General features: G+C 31.4%; 3 protein-coding genes and 2 non-coding genes across 12 annotated transcripts in view; 3 read left to right on the forward strand and 2 right to left on the reverse strand.

The window, feature by feature from the left end:
- Position 1: 1 nt before the first annotated feature.
- On the reverse strand, positions 2–11866 carry LOC141448542 (uncharacterized). Of its 8 annotated transcripts, none has more exons than XM_074116948.1 (5): positions 11727–11866; positions 8239–8324; positions 6093–6346; positions 2865–3139; positions 2–210 (listed from the first exon to the last, which is right to left on the reverse strand). In XM_074116948.1, the coding sequence occupies exons 3-5, from the start codon at positions 6279–6281 to the stop codon at positions 96–98; spliced, it is 579 nt and encodes a 192-aa protein (XP_073973049.1). In that variant the 5' UTR covers positions 6282–6346; positions 8239–8324; positions 11727–11866; the 3' UTR covers positions 2–95. The 8 variants fall into 8 exon arrangements, with proteins under 8 accessions (XP_073973049.1, XP_073973051.1, XP_073973048.1 ...); XM_074116950.1 differs by lacking the exon at positions 2865–3139 and adding an exon at positions 4679–4950; XM_074116947.1 differs by lacking the exon at positions 11727–11866 and adding an exon at positions 10178–10311.
- Positions 6693–12036, forward strand: LOC141448538 (tubulin alpha chain-like). Its single transcript, XM_074116937.1, has 6 exons — positions 6693–6845; positions 8539–8752; positions 8984–9285; positions 9930–10129; positions 10208–10529; positions 11280–12036. The coding sequence occupies exons 1-6, from the start codon at positions 6843–6845 to the stop codon at positions 11538–11540; spliced, it is 1302 nt and encodes a 433-aa protein (XP_073973038.1). The 5' UTR covers positions 6693–6842; the 3' UTR covers positions 11541–12036.
- Positions 12037–12408: 372 nt separating this feature from the next.
- Positions 12409–12569, reverse strand: LOC141450561 (U1 spliceosomal RNA). Its single transcript, XR_012456171.1, has one exon. It is a non-coding gene; the product is annotated as a U1 spliceosomal RNA (small nuclear RNA).
- Positions 12570–14187: 1618 nt separating this feature from the next.
- On the forward strand, positions 14188–14349 carry LOC141450559 (U1 spliceosomal RNA). Its single transcript, XR_012456169.1, has one exon. It is a non-coding gene; the product is annotated as a U1 spliceosomal RNA (small nuclear RNA).
- A 4106-nt stretch (positions 14350–18455) lies between these two features.
- Positions 18456–18634, forward strand: part of LOC141449993 (LON peptidase N-terminal domain and RING finger protein 2) — an 85814-nt gene continuing 85635 nt past the window's right edge. Inside the window, exon 1 of the mRNA XM_074119973.1 lies at positions 18456–18592. The gene's annotated coding sequence lies outside the window, so the exon portion shown is untranslated. The remainder of the gene's footprint in view (positions 18593–18634) is intronic.

The raw sequence follows: 18634 nt of genomic DNA on the forward strand, positions 1-18634 counted from the left end.
ATAAACATTTAAACAATTAAAATTTATTAGTGAGGCTAACAATTTGTTTTTCACATTTATAAACATTACACGCTGAAAAAGAAGCCAAGATAATATCAATCCCTCCATCTGAATCTTTTAAGCAATTGTAAAGCAAAAAGATTTCCTACAGACATTACAAAACACCAAGTTTCCATATAGGATGGATCACTGTTACCATATGGTGATAATCTGAAAATACAAGTAAATTAATTAATAAATTACATTACAATAAACAAAAAAGCAATTAGTGAACTTATATTTATCAATAAATAATACAGGTGAAATCTCTTTATGATTTCATGAGGGAGATTTCAACTGTTCTTAATTAGAGGCGGAAATTCGTGTAGTGGTTTATAACTACGAAGTTTTATATTTTTTGAATAATAGTTAATAATAAAGTATGAGCTATCGACTCCTTAAGTTGAGGCAGCAGTTGGACGTTAGGCATGCCTATAAAAATATGCATTACTTTAGTTTTATTATTCATTTTAATTTAGTTTTGAATACAAAAATTTTAAATTCGTTCTGTCAGTTTTATTGAAATCATGATTTTTTTTTTTTAAATCTATCCTCGATAAATTTTTAGAATATCAGGATAAGAATGGTTTACAATTTAGAAAGGGAGTTACAGAATCATGCCAATAATCCTACTGCTTTAATTATTCTTGTTATTAACTAAGTAGAAAGCATAATTATATTATTATGGCAAAAAAAGAAACTATTGTTATAAAAGTTCTTAAAACTATAAAACTTAAGAAAATGAAAATATCTTTTTATTTTCAAATAATGGAGTTTTAAAGGATTCAATACATTACTTATTTATTACTAAATCACACTTTCACAAATGAAATTTTTATTATTATTTCAGGATATCAGAAAATTATTGATTTTGTGAGTAAGAAGCATTCATTGCTTGTTTCGTGACCGTAAATTGTTAAACTTAGGATGGAAGATTTGCGAGGAATCGGTCAAATAAAACAACTCGTCTCTTTGCCAACGTTTCGACAAATATATTGTCCTGAAGATATTCCTTTGCAATTGACCGATTCCTCGCAAATCTTCCATCCTAAGTTTACTATATCAAATTTTTGATATTTCGTTTTTACCAGTTTATAAGGTATCGATTAGTACCAAAAAAAAAAAAAGAAGATTTTTATGTGTATATTTATATATGTAACATGCTACCTCTAAAACGAAAAATTGCAGTTAATTTGAACTTATTTTGCGAACTTCTTGACTTAATAGACACTTATCGATGAAACTTCTTCATACAGAAATACTTGAAATTACTTCATCCAGAACTTGACATGCATATTGCACATCACAGCTACACTCACAGAACTATACAACAATTTTTATTTGAAACAGTTTTTCTAAGGTAAATTTATTTTTATTTTACTATTTACTGTATTTTTAATTTATTCTTTATTAATAATCTTTACATACATCATGTATATAATATATATATATCATTTATTCATTCAAAAATCAGACTTATGTTTATTAGAAAATTAAACGAAAAGAATTGTCAACCATTACTGACATTAAATGTTAAAAATAGTCAAGGTAAACCGTCTTTTGTTAATAAAGTAATTGAAGACTTCATTAGGCGAATGCCCACTTCTGACATCACACACGCCACTCAGTTGGTTTATTTAATGAACTTTGATAGTGTTTTGAAGAAACAACTAGTTTATTTTGAACAAGTCATTAATAATCTATATCCCTGGCTCAGCAAGTAAGTTTTTATAAAATCTACAGTATTTATAGAATTATATTTAGTAATCGTTTTCTAAATTAGTGGATTTAAAAATGAACTAAAAATATGAAATAATTAGTTCTGCCCTTTTAAATAATTTAAGATTAATTGAAATATTTTTGTGGCTTTATTATTTGTTAGTAATTAGGATTTCTATTTCCAAATATTAGCTTCAAGTTCAAGTTGTTCGCTTAAATTCTCATATAAAATAAAGAATTTTTTGCTACAAGCTTAAATTTTGAATAAGTTCAATATTTGTTCTAAATTTATTACCTTAACAAAATCTTTCAGTTTAAAAAGTTAAGTATGAGGGTTGATAAAATGACAAATGGTATATGCATAAATTACAATGTACCTAACATTTCATTTATATATATCAGCTCGTTATTTCGGCCTGATAGAAAAAAAAAACTGATACACTTTCTTTAAATTTGTTTTAAGTATTCTTCCTCGTCCTTCTAAACTGATTTACTTTATAAGTTCTTAAACATTCGTCTTTGTACAATTTTTTCAATAACCATTATATTAGATATTAAAAACATATTCTTTTGGAAATGTTCTATTAACTGTTTATAAGCATTAAATTAAATTTGCGTTAACATTTTTTTAAAATAATAATAACGAGAGAAGACAATCCGAGAGTAAACAGAAAAAATAACCAACACCATCGTTTTCGAGGGGCCTTATGAAAAGTTTTTCTCGAAATTGTGAAAATTCCATGGGTATAAAAATAATAAAATGTTGTGTGAAACACTTACACGACTTATTTTTTGTGGGTTGGCATTTATTACGCAAAATATTAACCGCCTGTATTTTTTTTTAAACGTTTCTTCACGATAGGAAAGAATTTAATTCATCATATACTTCCTTAATACATAATTTTTACAAGATATACTAATAGACAGCAAATAAATAAGAAAAATTTGGCAAAAATATGGCAAAAAGCGCTGAAAACCATGCTTACTTTTTATATATAAATGTCATTTTCCGTTTGAATATTACCGGACGATATTTAATAATAATAATGCAGTAAAAACTATTATAGAAAGCAAAATATTTAATTTTTCCAACAAATAATACGCACCTGTGCACAGTCATACATGAGACAACTGCAAAGGCGAAACGCAAGAATAAGTCAGTACCACTAGTCGCTAGTAGAGCAGTGATGCAGATGGAAATTGTTTGAGATACGCTCAATAGATGTCCATCGACCGTACTTGGTGAAAAATGATCAACAATCAATGTGTACATCGGAATACCAAGATGAAGCGGAGTGAGATCTGGAAGAATAGCTGGAAAAAGGCAGAGGTCAGCGGAAATTAATGGCAATCCAAGACAGCAACTCCAATTCCACAGTATCTGCAGCACAAAAAAAGAAAAGAAAGCAACTTCGTAAATTTATAAATATAGAAAAGACAAAATTTTAGTAACCTACTTTTCTATTTGAAAACCTATAGTATTGAAGAACAGGACAAAAAAAAACTAGCTTCATTTGTAATTAAGAAGACTAAGAATTTCAATTTCCACTAGATAATAGAGGATTTGAATAAGTAAGTAATAAAGTAAGATATCTTTCTAAAATGAGCATGCTTTTCTGAAATTGTCGAAAATATTTATCTGATTCTGATATGCTAATGAAAAGTAATAGTAATAAGGACTCGCTTTATCTGACCTACATTATACATACATAGTTTCACTATATCTGTCAAGACGCACTAAACGATATAGTATCGTTTTATTGCACAAATAGAAAAAGCAATTGGTTTGTCACCAAAATTTTCGGCAAAAAGTTACACTTGTATACGAATATTATATGTACATATTGATTATAATTTGATTTAAATTATCCTCTAAAAAGTACCTCTTTGTTCCCCATTTACCTGGAAACTAAAAAACGTTTCCTTGTATTGCACTTAGAACTAAATTAAGAAAATCTGACTGGATCACAGTGTTATTCTTATGAAACATGGAGTACGTTGTTCAAACCTTTTGTCGCGTAGCTGGATCCGAGCAGCCCCCCCCCCACAGAGACATTAGATCTTTAAATCGTGAAGCTGTTTTTAAATCCAATCTGAAATGGAATTCAGTTGCGCAACATTTCAAGTGTTCACTACATGCTACAAAAAAAGGATGCTATCTTAATCACGGAAATTGTAATTTTTCTAATTATGTTCACAACTTTCTGAATATTTATTATTTTCCTTTTTTGTTTTTAAAATTTATGTTTCTTTTACCGTTTATCCACAATTTCTGTATGTGACTTATACTTAAGTTTTTGCATTGTGTTTTAATTTTATTTTCTTTTTCTTTTACAAAGTGTCTTACACCTTGTGTAAGCATTATTTGCATTTTTATTGAAATATGAGAAGCAAAACCATTTCTAAAACAATTAATCATGCACATAATGGGACTACCAAGTCAACCATTAATTAAAGACGTAAGAATATTTAAGATATCAAAGGAAAGGAGGCATCTAAGGCGAATATTAATAAGAACTTGCTGCAATTTTCCGTTTTAGAGTTACGGTAGATATTCACACACAAATACACACACTTGTAAAAATCTCTTTTTGGTACTTTGAGGATCCCATACCTAAGAGAGGTATGAAAGTAAAATATAAGCACTAGAATTCACTAATTTATACTTACTACTAAAGCTTTGAAAACTCTTTCAACGTACGTTTAGATACTAAAAGTTAATTTACGGACCAAAAAGTATCCTATTATATATAAATATTATATATTATTATAATATAATATTATTATAGCCTATTAGCGATCGCAATTATAGTTATAATAATTAGAGTGATTGTAAAAATAAAGTTTCCTATAAGTAGTTCTTTAATGTTTTTAACACAAAATATTTGACTAGAAAACTAATGAAGCATATAATACGCACCTGAACTGTGCAAAGTAATAAACAATTGCAAAGGCAATACAAGCAACATTGTCTGTAGTAAATGACAATATAGTGACGCAGGATAAAGAGAACACATGAGAAAGGCCTAGCAGGTACGCATCAACGTACTCTGGTGCAAAATGGTAGCTTAGCACAGTGTAGATCGGCAAAATGATATGTACGTTGGTGAACTGGGAAAGATGACCTGCTGTGACGCAAATTTCAGCAGAGATTAATGGCAATCCAAGGCAGTAATTCCACAGCCAAACAGTCTGCAGTAACAGAAAACAAAACAAAAACGGATGCTAATTGGATTGATAGAAATTTTTCTTTAATAAATGTGTACATATAAATATTTTAGTAAACGTAGAATATTCTTGTCACCTCACAACCACCTTCCATCTGTACAACCATATCCCAAACAAGACTCGCCTTACATTAAACATCAAATTGCGTCTTTTGTTGCACTCCTAACAACCTGCTGTTCTAATTACAGACCGCGTTCTAAAAACATTTTTTTAGACTCAAGGGGCTTCCAATTTCGCTGAAGATTCAATATCCTTTCATCAAACATTCGTCACGTCGCTATATTTCTCTTACAGAGAAAACAGAAAGTTCAAAAAGATCAGAAGATGATTGATTATTCTTCGAACTTATTACTGAATAAAAGTTCTGGCCCTACTGTCATGATTAGTACCATAATACCGAAAGATAATTCAAAGAGAAATAAGGCCTAAATAAATAAACCTATATTTAGTACCTGTTTGGTTGGGGCAGGGCCTAATCAAGCCTATTTGAGCGATGAATATTCTAGATTTTCCTTAAAAATTAGAGAAATAAATAAGCACATCAAGTTCTAACTGATTACTGATTTTGTTTTTAAATTGTTTAAGCTTTTAGGACTGACCGACATCGGTCAAACAAGTTTCGGGTGACCTCAGAACAAGAACATCCCAAGCACACAAAATTGGTCGAATAGCCTAGGAGAAGAAATTGTGAGAAGTGGAATGTCAACTTTTTACGTTCCATTATCCAGGTCTAGTTTAAAACATTTTAACCAAGCTGCACATAATAATTTTATTTAGACAGGCAATAGACAGGCATTATTAAAAAGCTACATTTTTACCATAGAAATGTAATGTACATCACCAATCCAATCCTGAAATAAGATGAATCAACGAAATAAGCAGTTATTTAATACGCAACAGTGTGAATTATCATCTATTATCACTAAATTGTGCATTTATAAAATGAAGGCCTTGGTAAGTACTACGAAACTGAAGTCGTTAGAAGACTTCCCCCTTAAAACAACATTAATGCATCTTTCTAAAGACAAATAAAAAAAAAAACGAAGTTTTAGGTAAAAATTTAGATTCTTGATGATTCCGAACAAACAAACAAAACATTGAATTACCTGAACAGCTTCAACGCTGAAACTGGATCTTCTGACGCCATCGAATATCAATAAACATCCACAAAGCATATACAATTTGAAGGCGGCTCTCGCATAATAAAAATATGGTGGAAGTCTGTTAAAGCTGTGGAATGAAGTCAGCACTAGCAACGTAGCTGACAGGTTCTTCGAGAGTATCAACGCCATCATTTCGAGACTGCCCCATCATCATAAATTGGCCACATATATAGTTTTTCAGAGAAAGGTTTAATTACCTGCAAAATTAAAATAAATAAATTAGGCCAAATTCATAAATAATTTATCCCTTAAACTGGTATTTTTACTCAATTATGCTGTTAGTTTTTGTTCTTACTGATAAAACTTAACTCACTTGTAGAAATAATTTCTTCAAGAAGTAATGTAAAATTATAAAAATTAAGAAGTGGATCATTGATATAATTAAATTTTGGTATTACAATTTCGATAAAGTAATTATTTCTTCTACCAAATTTTGTTCACTTGCAACGCTTATGGAAAATTCTTGAAGGCATGTTTCCATGTGTTTATTAAAAATATTAACTATGTTAAGAAATCAGATGTAATCACAGTTCAAGTTATTTCATTCATTACATTACACACATCACAAACATTTCAAACACAATTAATACAAAAATTAAAATAAAACAAAATCAAAAAAATAAAATGCCGAAATTTAAAAATCATGTTAAATTATAACAATCTTTATAACTCTGCACTTTTTTTCACATAAACATGGTATGTATTTGTTGGTAATAAAATAAACTAAACTCCCAAGTTTAGAGTATTAAAGATCCTCCTTGTATTAGTAGGGGATGAGCCCAGAATTGTCTGGACTTTGTTCACATCAAAATGTGATCGCGTAGGCTGGCTACAAAAAAGTTTTACTTATTCACAAAATATTTAAATCTTACAAAATAAATGGTATTTAAATTATTTCAAAGACAAACTCAAAAAAGACACTTCGTAAGTAGTTCATATTTTAGAAAGAATTTCTATGGAAGACTGTTCACAATCATTATTAAATTAAGTCAAGTGGTTGTTCAACCCTGGCCATTCTAGACTGGGGTAGATTATTACACATTCGCAAAGTAACGTTACTGCGAATAATGTTTGGATTAATTTTTTATTCTGCGCCTGAATTACCAAAATACTTACTAACAGCTGCTAGAAAAAATTGGAAGCAAGATGAAGAGATGGAAAAAAATCATTACAGTATACATGCGTTACTCTTACAAGAATGAGAGGGGGCGAGCCGCTTATAAGGATTTAAGCTTTAAAAAAGTTGACTTTAGGAAGATTCGGCTGTATCGGAACAGTTTTCCATCAGCAAAAGTTGACGAATGTCTCCAACTCTGTTCAAAGTATACTTTTATACCACAATGAACAAAATTGAAAAAAAAAAAGCACGTGTAACCTTTCGTATGCCGATTAATCAGTTATAATAATGCAAGACGACAAGGAATGACGCAATGAGGATATTTAAATATTTGATTCTATCAATAAGATTGGCTCAAGAAAAAAGAGCAATACAATATAACCGTAAAAAAAGCAATCGGAATTCCGAACCTGTTTATGAAGCAATAAAATAATTCAATAGTTGAAAATGTGATTAGGTTCGCAGTGCTAGATAAAATCCAGAAAAAGAAAATAAATAGTAAAAAAAAAAGAAATTAGATAGTTCTAAATACAATAGTAATTTACTAAATTCCGTCTGAAGTATGTATAAAATGTGTTCTACCACAGAAACTTGGCCAGTGAATCAACTTTGAAAGAAAGTGTATCTAGCCAATAGGATGGATTAATTGAGATGGGTAGAATCAAGAGTAGAAAGAGTAAGAAATGAGGAATTCAAAAAGAAAATGTGCTGCAGAAGAGATAAAATACAGATCGTAGGAAACATTGACATAAAATGGGTATACAGTTGAAAGAACCTGTTTGTTTGGATTAGGTCCTATAGCGTTTGTTTTAGGAAAAGCCTCTACATTATGGAACTCCTTATTTAAAAAAAAAAAAAAAAAATAGAGTCAGTAAAATTATTTACATTTTTTTAAAGAGAAGATTCTATTTTACGATAACCATTCATCATTAATTCATAGTAATTAAACAACTATTTAAACACACAACTCACCTTTGAGGAAGCTTTATTAGGGCTTTTGTTGACATTTATTCTTCACTTAATTAGTAAAATTTGTCATGTATTCTTCTCGATCCAACCTAAAACAAGGTTTGTAATTAAATTAATTTTTATAAAATAAAATTATAAAGTAACTTTTACATAAAGAGTGTAGCAAAAATAGAAATATATTTTTTAAACTTAAAGTTCATTTCGTAAAAACGTTTTAACCGTCGTAGCTCGCATGTTTATGTTTTAAATATGTTTTATGTTGTTACGTTTAAAGAAATTTTAATCATTCGTTATTTTGAACAGAAAGAAGTGATTTCTTTACATGTCGGACAATTTGGGGTGCAGTTCGGCAATGCTTTGTGGGAATTATACTGCTTGGAACATGGTATTCTACCAAATGGAGAGTTACAAGATTCAGTTATTGATCAAGCTGGTATTAGCGGATTTTATGAAGAAGGAATAAATCGTAGATTTTCACCAAGAGCAGTTTATTGCGATCTGGAACCTTCTGTCATTGGTAAGGAAGTCACTTCATCCTTATGTAGATTCTTTGGGACTTCTTAACTTTCTCTTACTCTTGTCAGAGATAAATGAAAGGCTTTACAACAGTTTAAAATGACATTAACTTTAATCAGTTTTCAAAGCAAAAAATAAAAAATAAAACTGAGAAATCCCTTTACATTACGTCTTATGTTTTCCTTTAAGAAACGATCTATTCCACTCAGATTTTTTTTTCTCCTTGTTTCAGACCAAGTGCGCGCTGGAGAATATAAGGATTTACATCGTGAAGAAAGATTAATCAGTGGTTCTGAGGATGCCGCTAGTAATTATGCTCGAGGACGATATACAACAGGCAATCAACTATTTCATGATACAGCTGAGGCAATAAGAAAGCAAGCTGAACAATGCGAGCAAATGTCAGGCTTTTTCTCTTTCCATGGGCTTGGTGGCGGAACTGGATCCGGCTTTAATTCTCTAATAAATGAATTAATTAGTGACGAATATTGTAAAAAAGGAATGACTGAACTTGCTTTATTTCCTTCGGCACAGGTAATTTTTTTGGTACATGTGAATAATTGTTAAGAATGACGAAATGAACATTTCTTAAGGATATATCGTTTTAATTACATCAAACCAGTAGTAGGTAAATAAAACCAACTTTTAAATATGTTTCAGTGATTGACATTTCTGTATACTTAGGTCTTCGGCATAGGGCATACTTCTACATTATGTTAAATGATAGTTGACATTTAACAAGCATAATCCTAGATTTTACTCGCTATACAGCAACTTCTTCACAGGTTACTGTATTTTGAAGATTTTACAAAAGGATACTATGAATTCAAAATATCCCTCTTGGCTGTCCCATGCTCTGTGACAGCAAATCTGGATATAAAGACATTTAGAAATGTTCGTAAACAAGTAAGTAAAAATCTAGGGTAAACATTCGCACGATTTTAAAAACACTTTTTCGTACTCAGGGGGCTTAAAACTCGAAATCGAAATTCTGTATGATCAAAAATATTTTTTTTTACGGCTTACGAGGGAATAGAAGAAGTAAACACCTAAACCTTGAGAAATGTTATTGTATTGAAACTGATGCATTATTCTTAGTATTTATTTTTAATCAAACATTTATCTGTATATGTTCTTTTATTTTATGTAAAATCCAATTAACCGTCTTTACTGTGTAGATGTCTACATCAATAGTTGAACCATATAACACAGTTCTAGCGACACATGCTACAATGGATATAACAAATTGTGTAATTTTAGTTGATAATGAAGCTATGAACAATTTAGCCCAAAAGCAATTAAATTTAGAAAAAGCAAAATATTCAAATCTAAACAGACTGTTATCGCAAGCAATAAGCGCTACCACAAGCAGCATAAGGTATGTTACAGTTATTTTTTATTACTCTTATCTACATTTGTTAGTTACCATTTTTAGTAGTTCATTTATTTTTTACAGATTTGATAGTCATCTTCATTCCGACTTTATGGATTTTCACACGAATTTGGTACCATTTCCTCGGCTACATTTTCCAGTGCTTAGTTTATCGCCAATAAATTCTCCTGAAGTATTAATTACAGATCCCTTAAATACTGTAGATATAACAACCAAATGTTTTGATAAAAATCATAGAATGGCTACGTGTACCAATGAGAACGGGTTGTACATGGCTTGTTGTCTTATGTTCAGAGGAGATATTACGACCAAAGAGATACATGATGCATTAGCAAGTTTAAAGAAGGAGGTTAAATTTGTTGATTGGAGTCCTACTGGATTTAAGGTTAGCAAATACATTTTAGTTTATATGGTAGTGTATTATAATTAAAACATCGCAATAAAAGCAAATCTATTGTGTGACACAATTGCATGATTTTCTCTTATTAAAAAACTCTAGTGGAAATGAAAATTTTTCTCCTCATATTTAGTAAATAGAAACAAGCAAACTGGACAGTTTCAAAAGCAACAATTTAACGTAAGAGCATACTGTGTTTAAGTTTTCGTGAAATTCAGTTCCTACAAATGACAAACTGTGTGCATTTAAAGAGATTTTACTCTTTTCACAGCAGCAAATAGGTGGTAAATCCCCATTGTTAGTGAAAAGGCACTTTAAGAGGGAAGAGCTCGAATTTCCTTTCCTTAGAAACCTTCCTAACATCAATTCTCACGAAAAACTGAAAGATTCTTACTAGAGTAACATCATAATCCTTACATAAAAGTGAACAGTTGAAGAGTTTCGGTTAATAGGTTTTTAAGAAAACTTCCATTTTCCATTTTCTTCTTTCTAGAAATTTTTGCACCTAGGAATTATCCAGGGAAAATGTTTCAAATAAAAGTTGTAGTTCTAGAGGTGAAAACTCTATTTCTAAAATTATTTCGATAGCTACACTTTTCTTGGAAGGATTTGAAGATAGTTAAAATAATACAAACTTCAATGAAATGTACTCATGTGTCCGTGGAAATTTATATGGTAACATCAGCCAAACATCCAACCAATTCATGAGTTTAAAAATAATAAAATTACATATTTCAGGTTGGATTGACATACGAGCCGCCGATAACCATCCCCGGAAGTGAGATTGGTAAAACATCTCGTTCTGTATGTATGCTGTGTAACAATTCGGCTATGCAAACAGTTTGGAGAAATTTATACAGAAAATATCATATGATGTCTACCAAAGGTGCATTCTACCATTGGTATTTGTCAGAAGGCATGGATGAAATAGAATTTGTTGAAGCTGGTGAAGATATAAGAACACTTATTTCAGACTACAATGAAGTTTCATTGAACTGATCCATTATTTTAGGAATACATTTTCTTTACACTAAACAATATAAATGTCTACAATGTGAAGGGCCTATTTTTTTTATTTTTTTAATGTAAGTTGTAATTGGAGTAGTCTTCACGCAGTCAAGGTACACATATTTTCAAGTAATACAAATTTTGTTGAAGCGCATAATAATAACGGTTTTGACTCACAAAAAATTTTGATCATCCTTTGATTCTGGCAGAACACATATACTGAAAATCTTCTCTTGTGAATCTTTGTTTACACCAACTTGTTCCTTTCTCTTGCATCGCAGAATGGCTGATTCCAGGTGTTTGGCAAACAATATTTTAATATCAATTAGCTCTTCTTAAACACTAACAGTCTGAAAAAGGAACATGAAGGAAATGTCACAAGTAACTTACATATTCAGATAAAGAAAACAAAACTATTCGCTTCTGAAGTGAAGTAAGAGTAATCAAAATATGTACATTTTTCAAATATATATATTTTAGGAGACCATTTTTTTTAACAATGAAATTTTATAAAAGACTTCTTTTCATTTAACTTCCAGAGAACATTTTACGAAAGCAAACAAAACAGGACTCAACGCTTCAGTTTAATTTAAAAAAAAAAAAAAATTGGTTAAATCTTTCAATGCTCTTTAGAATGGCATAATTATCAAAATACAATTAAAGGAAAATTATTTTCTTTGCCGTTCCTTCCGGAACAAAATTATAGTTTCCCTTCCAAAATTTAACCCACTAACATTTTATGTTATTCGAGACATCCATCCCAAGATCAGTTCACTTCTCATACACCTCACACAGGCCCTCAAGTTTCCATTCTAGTACCATCATATTCTGTAACTTGCATAGAGATTAAATACGCTAAACAGGACAGCGCGTACGCAGTCCCAACTACCAAAAATTGCACGCCCGAGATATCCATTTTTTGGATATTCGCAGGGGTCAACCCAACCCTAGTGCAATGGAGGGGCATCACCCTGGGGGAACCGCCTTCGTGATCACGGTAGCCCCGCGCCAAGTAAGTATGAATTAAAATATTCAATCTTTAGTATTCAATGAAATAGCCTACAAATTAGCTCATGGGAAGCAACGCACTCTAATCTTGATATTTAAAAGTTGCATACTTAAAAATTAATTATTATAAATTTAGAAAAATGGCAAAAATACGCAGATTTCACTTTTTACAAAAAATAACGACCGACATAACTAATAAAAGGTAGAATTAAAGGCATTATTTCACTAGATTAACATTCCCGCAAAATATCTCTACTAGGCGGCGCAACAAGCGCTACAAATTAAAATGACTATTAAAAAAAAATGATTTTTTTAAATATAAAATTTGGTTAGGTATCAATAGAGCTTCTGTTTAATCAAGCATTACAGTGAGGAGGGCAAAACAATTCAAAACAAAACTTTCATATTTATTGTTCAGAGGATATATATATATATATATATTGATCGAATCTACAAATTCTGTGGGACGTAATTTGTACCTTCCTAAATCAAGACTATGCCCTACATATTTCCATACTTTCCTCGTAATTTTAAGCATTCATGATTCTTAACAGCAGTTATCTTCATAGGAATAGACAAAAATATTCCCGAATATTTAAACATTCAACGCAAACTTCTTCAATTTATTACTAACAAAAAAATTGCTCCGGGCATTTTATAATCATATAACTTATTAAAAAATGCAGACTTTAGATTTAATAAAGATTAAGCATCTATAAAAAGTAAAAGCCGTATAAATAACTCATTGAAGTAGATCTGTATTAACCTTCACACTTATAGATGTTTATACTCATATTAATACAGTTTTTTAGTTCACAGTAATTTGCCTTAGAATAGAACTATTTTTAACACAAATGGTAGGGTACTGCATTAAAAATGAAAAGGGTTAGTAAACTCGGATTCTATATAAATCTTGGGTTATTGAGGCTACTTAATTAATCTTAATCTTTATGCAAAAAAAGATCATTCTTCTTTTCTGTCTTACATAATGATCCATAAAAATAAAGTAATTGACAAATTGTATAATAAAAAAAAGTTAAAACAGTTATTTAATTTGAACAATGTGTAGATTCACTAACCTGGAAATTATTTACTTACGTGATCAAAACTAGACTTGTTAGGATCATGTTCAGAACCAATTAAGACAGAAATAATTTCATTAATTCATTTTCCAATTAATACAGAAAAAACACAGTATCTAAAGATTAACAGATTGAAAAAAAAAATCCGAAATCATTAATTTCATAATGACTTAAAAAGATAACCATGTATTTCACTTCTGCAAAGTACAGATACAGATGGAACAGGGACGCTTTTAACTTCGTAGTGTTGGTATTTGGAGTCACACTCATCTTGTTCGGCTGGGGTTGGTGGGCGAACACTGCGCACTCTGGGAGAGAGCAACTCCTACAGGATTATCTATAAATATTACTGTATAAAATTAAATTAATAACTCGTAAGATAAGAAATTCCTGCAGAAAATGGGTAAAATTGTTTACTAAGAGTACTTGATATAAAATATAAATGCAAAAACTCTTACAATATGCTAGTTAGAGCTATAACAGTTTGCTTCTCGTCAGTCAAAATTGAGAGTGTTGGATACTTAAGGTCTGTCCTACGATAAGTAAGCATACTTACCTGGCGTCGGGGCTACCGTGATCAGTAAGGCGGTTCCCTCAGGACGAGGCCTTTCCATTGCACTTAGGTTGGGTTGACCCCTGCGAATATCCCAAATGTGGATATCTCGGGCGCATAATTTTTGGTAGTCGGGACTGCGTTCGCGCTGTCCCGGACTAATAAGATTAAATATAAATGATAAAAATTTACTTTCACGTCGGCTGCAATAAATATTGCAAGCAATTATACAAGGATTAGATCCAGCTTTTGCTGTGGCAATTGTGATGCGCGAGAAGTAGGATATTGTATATAGTTTTTATACTTTACACTGACATGATTAGCCATCTAATTACAATAGTAGAAAAACACGTTCTTAATACTAGTATAGTCTGAAGAGCCGCTCTCATCTCCGAAAACTCTTGTCCTGGCTAAAGTAGCTGATAGTTCCTAAGTTCTACTTCGATTTTCACAATGATAGAAAAGTAAGTTTACCCTATTTCTGAAATAGTCTGTCAAGAAATTCTGAGATTTCCTGCTTCAATGTAAGTCTTTAGAGGATTGTACAGACAGGGTAAATTTTTCATTCTATTGTTCAAAGCTAGAAGAGAACTACTTATTTTTCCATTCAATGTTCAAACGTTATTTGGAAGGAGAAATGCTAATATTTCTAGTCAAATTAAGCGAGAATCCCTTATTTCTCCATTATTTGCCAATCGTAAGTCAAAGTTTAGTCAACTCTACGTGTGCATTCTACCTTTGGCATAATTATTAACACATAGAAGCAGCAATCTTAATATTTCCAGTCAAACTAGACGAAAAATCCTCAAGTTTCCTTTTATTTTGCAATCATTTATCAAATTCGCAGTACCCAGTTAGCACAATGCAGTTCACACCAGAAATTCGAATTACTATTACAAATTAATAAATAAGTAATTCTTCATTAGTTTTGAACTGAAGGAATGTGATTTCTTCTTCAACGTATTATCAACTAAGTTGGATTGTACACTGAGGGTAGCCTCTTAATTAGCAGTTACGATTGCAAAATTAATGGGAAAAAAAGAATTCGAATCTTGTTTGGATGGGAGGATTGAGATTTCTGCTTCCGTGTTTCATAAATAAGCCAGACGTGGATTGAACATACAGGGTTGACCAAATTCGAAGTTACAACTGCAAAATAAAAGGAAAAATAAGGAATTCTCATCTAGTTTGACTGGGTAGATTGAGATTTCTACTTTATTGCATAAATAACTAAGCCAAACATGGGTTTGTACACACAAGTTAAACCAGATTTGAAGTTACAACTGCAAAATAAAAGGAAAAATAAGGAATTCTCATCTAGTTTGACTGGGAAGATTGAGATTTCTGCTTACGTGTTTCAATAAATAGGCCAGACGTGGATGGAACACACAGGGTTGACCGAATATGAAGTTTCAATTGCAATATAAAAGGAAAAATAAGGAATTCTCATATAGTTTGACTGGGAAGATTGAGATTTCTACTTTTTTGCATAAATAACTAACCCAAACGTGGGTTTGTACACACAAGGTAGTCCAGATTTGAAGTTACAATTGCAAAATAAAAGGATAAATAAGGAATTCTCATCTAGTTTGTTTGGAAAGTTTGTGATTTCTCCTTTATACTTTTAATAACTAAGACAAAGTTCTTCTTCTTTTTTCCTTTTTTTTTTTGGTGCTTCGATATCTATTAGCGCCTTCTACACATTTTCTTTTCCTATATAAGGGTCACTAGAGCTTGGATGGTACCTATCGGGCTGCCACACACTTGCGATACCAAGACAGGATGGAGCCCAGTTTATCGAATTCAGACCGCATTCCACTCTTACATCATCCACGAAGGCGAATGGCTTTTGTCGATTGTACCATCCCTTATTTTCCACAAACTGATTTTTGTCAAAATTCGTACAATTAAAAGTACATTGGGTTTTGATTCATTTGTTTATAAACCTTATTATAACTATAACGACTTATAATTCATGTTTTGTAAGGAGGCTATTTTCATAAAATCTAAAAATATTCTTAAATGTGCTGTTCTTTAGACAAATGTCCTTCACACACTATCAATGACCTAATCCTAAAATGAATTTAAACTTTACGGGGGGTTGAAATACTTTTATAAATTTCTTTCAACCCCGGATTAAAACACTAAATGTAACCTTCGTACCCCCATTCTCGCAACAGTTAAACATACACTTATAAAATCATTCATACAATCATGCTAATACAAAGTTCTTCTTTTGTAATCATTCTCCTCCGGCAGTATTAAGATTATTGCTTCAGTGCTTTATTAAACAAGCCAGAGTTGGAATGTACACACAGAGAAGCCTGAATTTAAAGTTAGGTTTACAAAATTGATGGGGAATGTTGAAAACACGTCTAGTTTGTCTGAAAATATTAAGATTTCTGTTACAGTGTATCAGTAATTAAGTCAGAGGTAGAATGTATACACAGGGTAGCCGAATTCCAAATTATATCTGAAAATTGAATGGGAAAATTCAAGTCCTTTTATACTTTCCAACAAATGAAGCAGAACGATTACAAAAGAAGACCTTCCTCTTTGCTATTAAAGTATAAAGGAGGAATCACAATCATTCCATCCTAACTATACGAGAATTCCTTATTTTTCCATAAATTTTGTTCAATACACGTCTGGTATTGAATATTTTCCAAATTCAGTATGTTCAATACACGTCTGGCCTATTTATTGAAACACGTAAGCAGAAATCTCAATCTTCCCAGTCAAACTAGATGACAATTCCTTATTTTCCCTTTTATTTTGCAAATGTAACTTCAAATTCGGTCAACCCTGGGTGTTTAATACACGTCTGGCCTATTTATTGAAACACGTAGGCAGAAATCTCAATCTTCTCGGTCAAACTAGATGACAATTCCTTATTTTCCCTTTTATTTTGCAAATGTAACTTCAAATTCGGTCAACCCTGGGTGTTTAATACACGTCTGGCCTATTTATTGAAACACGTAGGCAGAAATCTCAATCTTCTCGGTCAAACTAGATGACAATTCCTTATTTTCCCTTTTATTTTGCAAATGTAACTTCAAATTCGGTCAACCCTGGGTGTTTAATACACGTCTGGCCTATTTATTAAACACGTAAGCAGAAATCTCAATCTTCTCGGTCAAACTAGATGACAATTCCTTATTTTCCCTTTTATTTTGCAAATGTAACTTCAAATTCGGTCAACCCTGGGTGTTTAATACACGTCTGGCCTATTTATTAAACACGTAAGCAGAAATCTCAATCTTCTCGGTCAAACTACATGACAATTCCTTATTTTTCCTTTTATTTTGCAATGGTAACTTCAAATTTGGTCAACCCAGTATGTTATACTCGTCTGGCCTATTTATTGAAACACGTAAGCAGAAATCTCAATCTTCCCAGTCAAACTAGATGACAATTCCTTATTTTCCCTTTTATTTTGCAAATGTAACTTCAAATTCGGTCAACCCTGGGTGTTTAATACACGTCTGGCCTATTTATTGAAACACGTAAGCAGAAATCTCAATCTTCTCGGTCAAACTAGATGAGAATTCCTTATTTTTCCTTTTATTTTGCAATTGTAACTTCAAATTCGGTCAACCCGGTATGTTCAATACACGTCTGGCCTATTTATTGAATATCCTAGGTGTAATGTTTAATACAGACCGAAATATCTGTACTTATTACTGCAAAACAGCCATGATATGGCCAAAGCGGAAGATAGTTCTTAAGTTATCTTTCGTTTATTGCCATGAGTGAAAAATATAAAGTCTGTCTTAGTTCTAATATTTTGTACTGGCCTAACTAGCCATTCTCATTCCCAGAAATCACTCTTTTCTGGTCATAGTAGCAGATAGTTCTAAAGTTTTCTTTCATATTTCGTGATTAATGGAAAGAAGAACGTCTGCTTTCGTTGCAATATTTTTACTGGTGTAATTGCCCGTTATCACAACCGCAAAAGACCTTTTTTCAAGCCAAAATATCTGAAAATTTCTAAGTTCTCCTTTAATTTTCGCAACGAGTGAATAGAAAAAGGTCTAGGTAAGGTATATTATTTAGTAATGGCCCAAATAGCCGTTCTCATTATCCCAAAACACCCTTTTTCTGGCCAATGCCAAAAATTTGGCAGCTTGGATTAGATGGACTGTGATTAGCATAACAACTGTAGGCTGACAAGTGGCGCTGAAGTCGGTATTTTAATGAACGATGTTCTCAGGTTAAATTTAAGGCTTCGTTTGGAGCGGAAGGTTGTACAGAAAATTTTGAAATTGTGAATAATGCTAAATAAATTCTACAAGGGAAGTCATATAAATTTCTTAGATTTTTTAAAATATAAAAAGGAGAATACGCCACTTTTTATTTCTCAGACCACTACATCTAAGCAGCACAATTATTCATATACGGTAAATACAGATATTTTTCATGGAATTCAGAGATATGTTTAC

Source organism: Rhodnius prolixus, unplaced genomic scaffold (genome assembly GCF_049639745.1).
Source record: "Rhodnius prolixus isolate KJV_2025 unplaced genomic scaffold, Rpr scaffold_2, whole genome shotgun sequence".
Taxonomy (NCBI): domain Eukaryota; kingdom Metazoa; phylum Arthropoda; class Insecta; order Hemiptera; family Reduviidae; genus Rhodnius; species Rhodnius prolixus.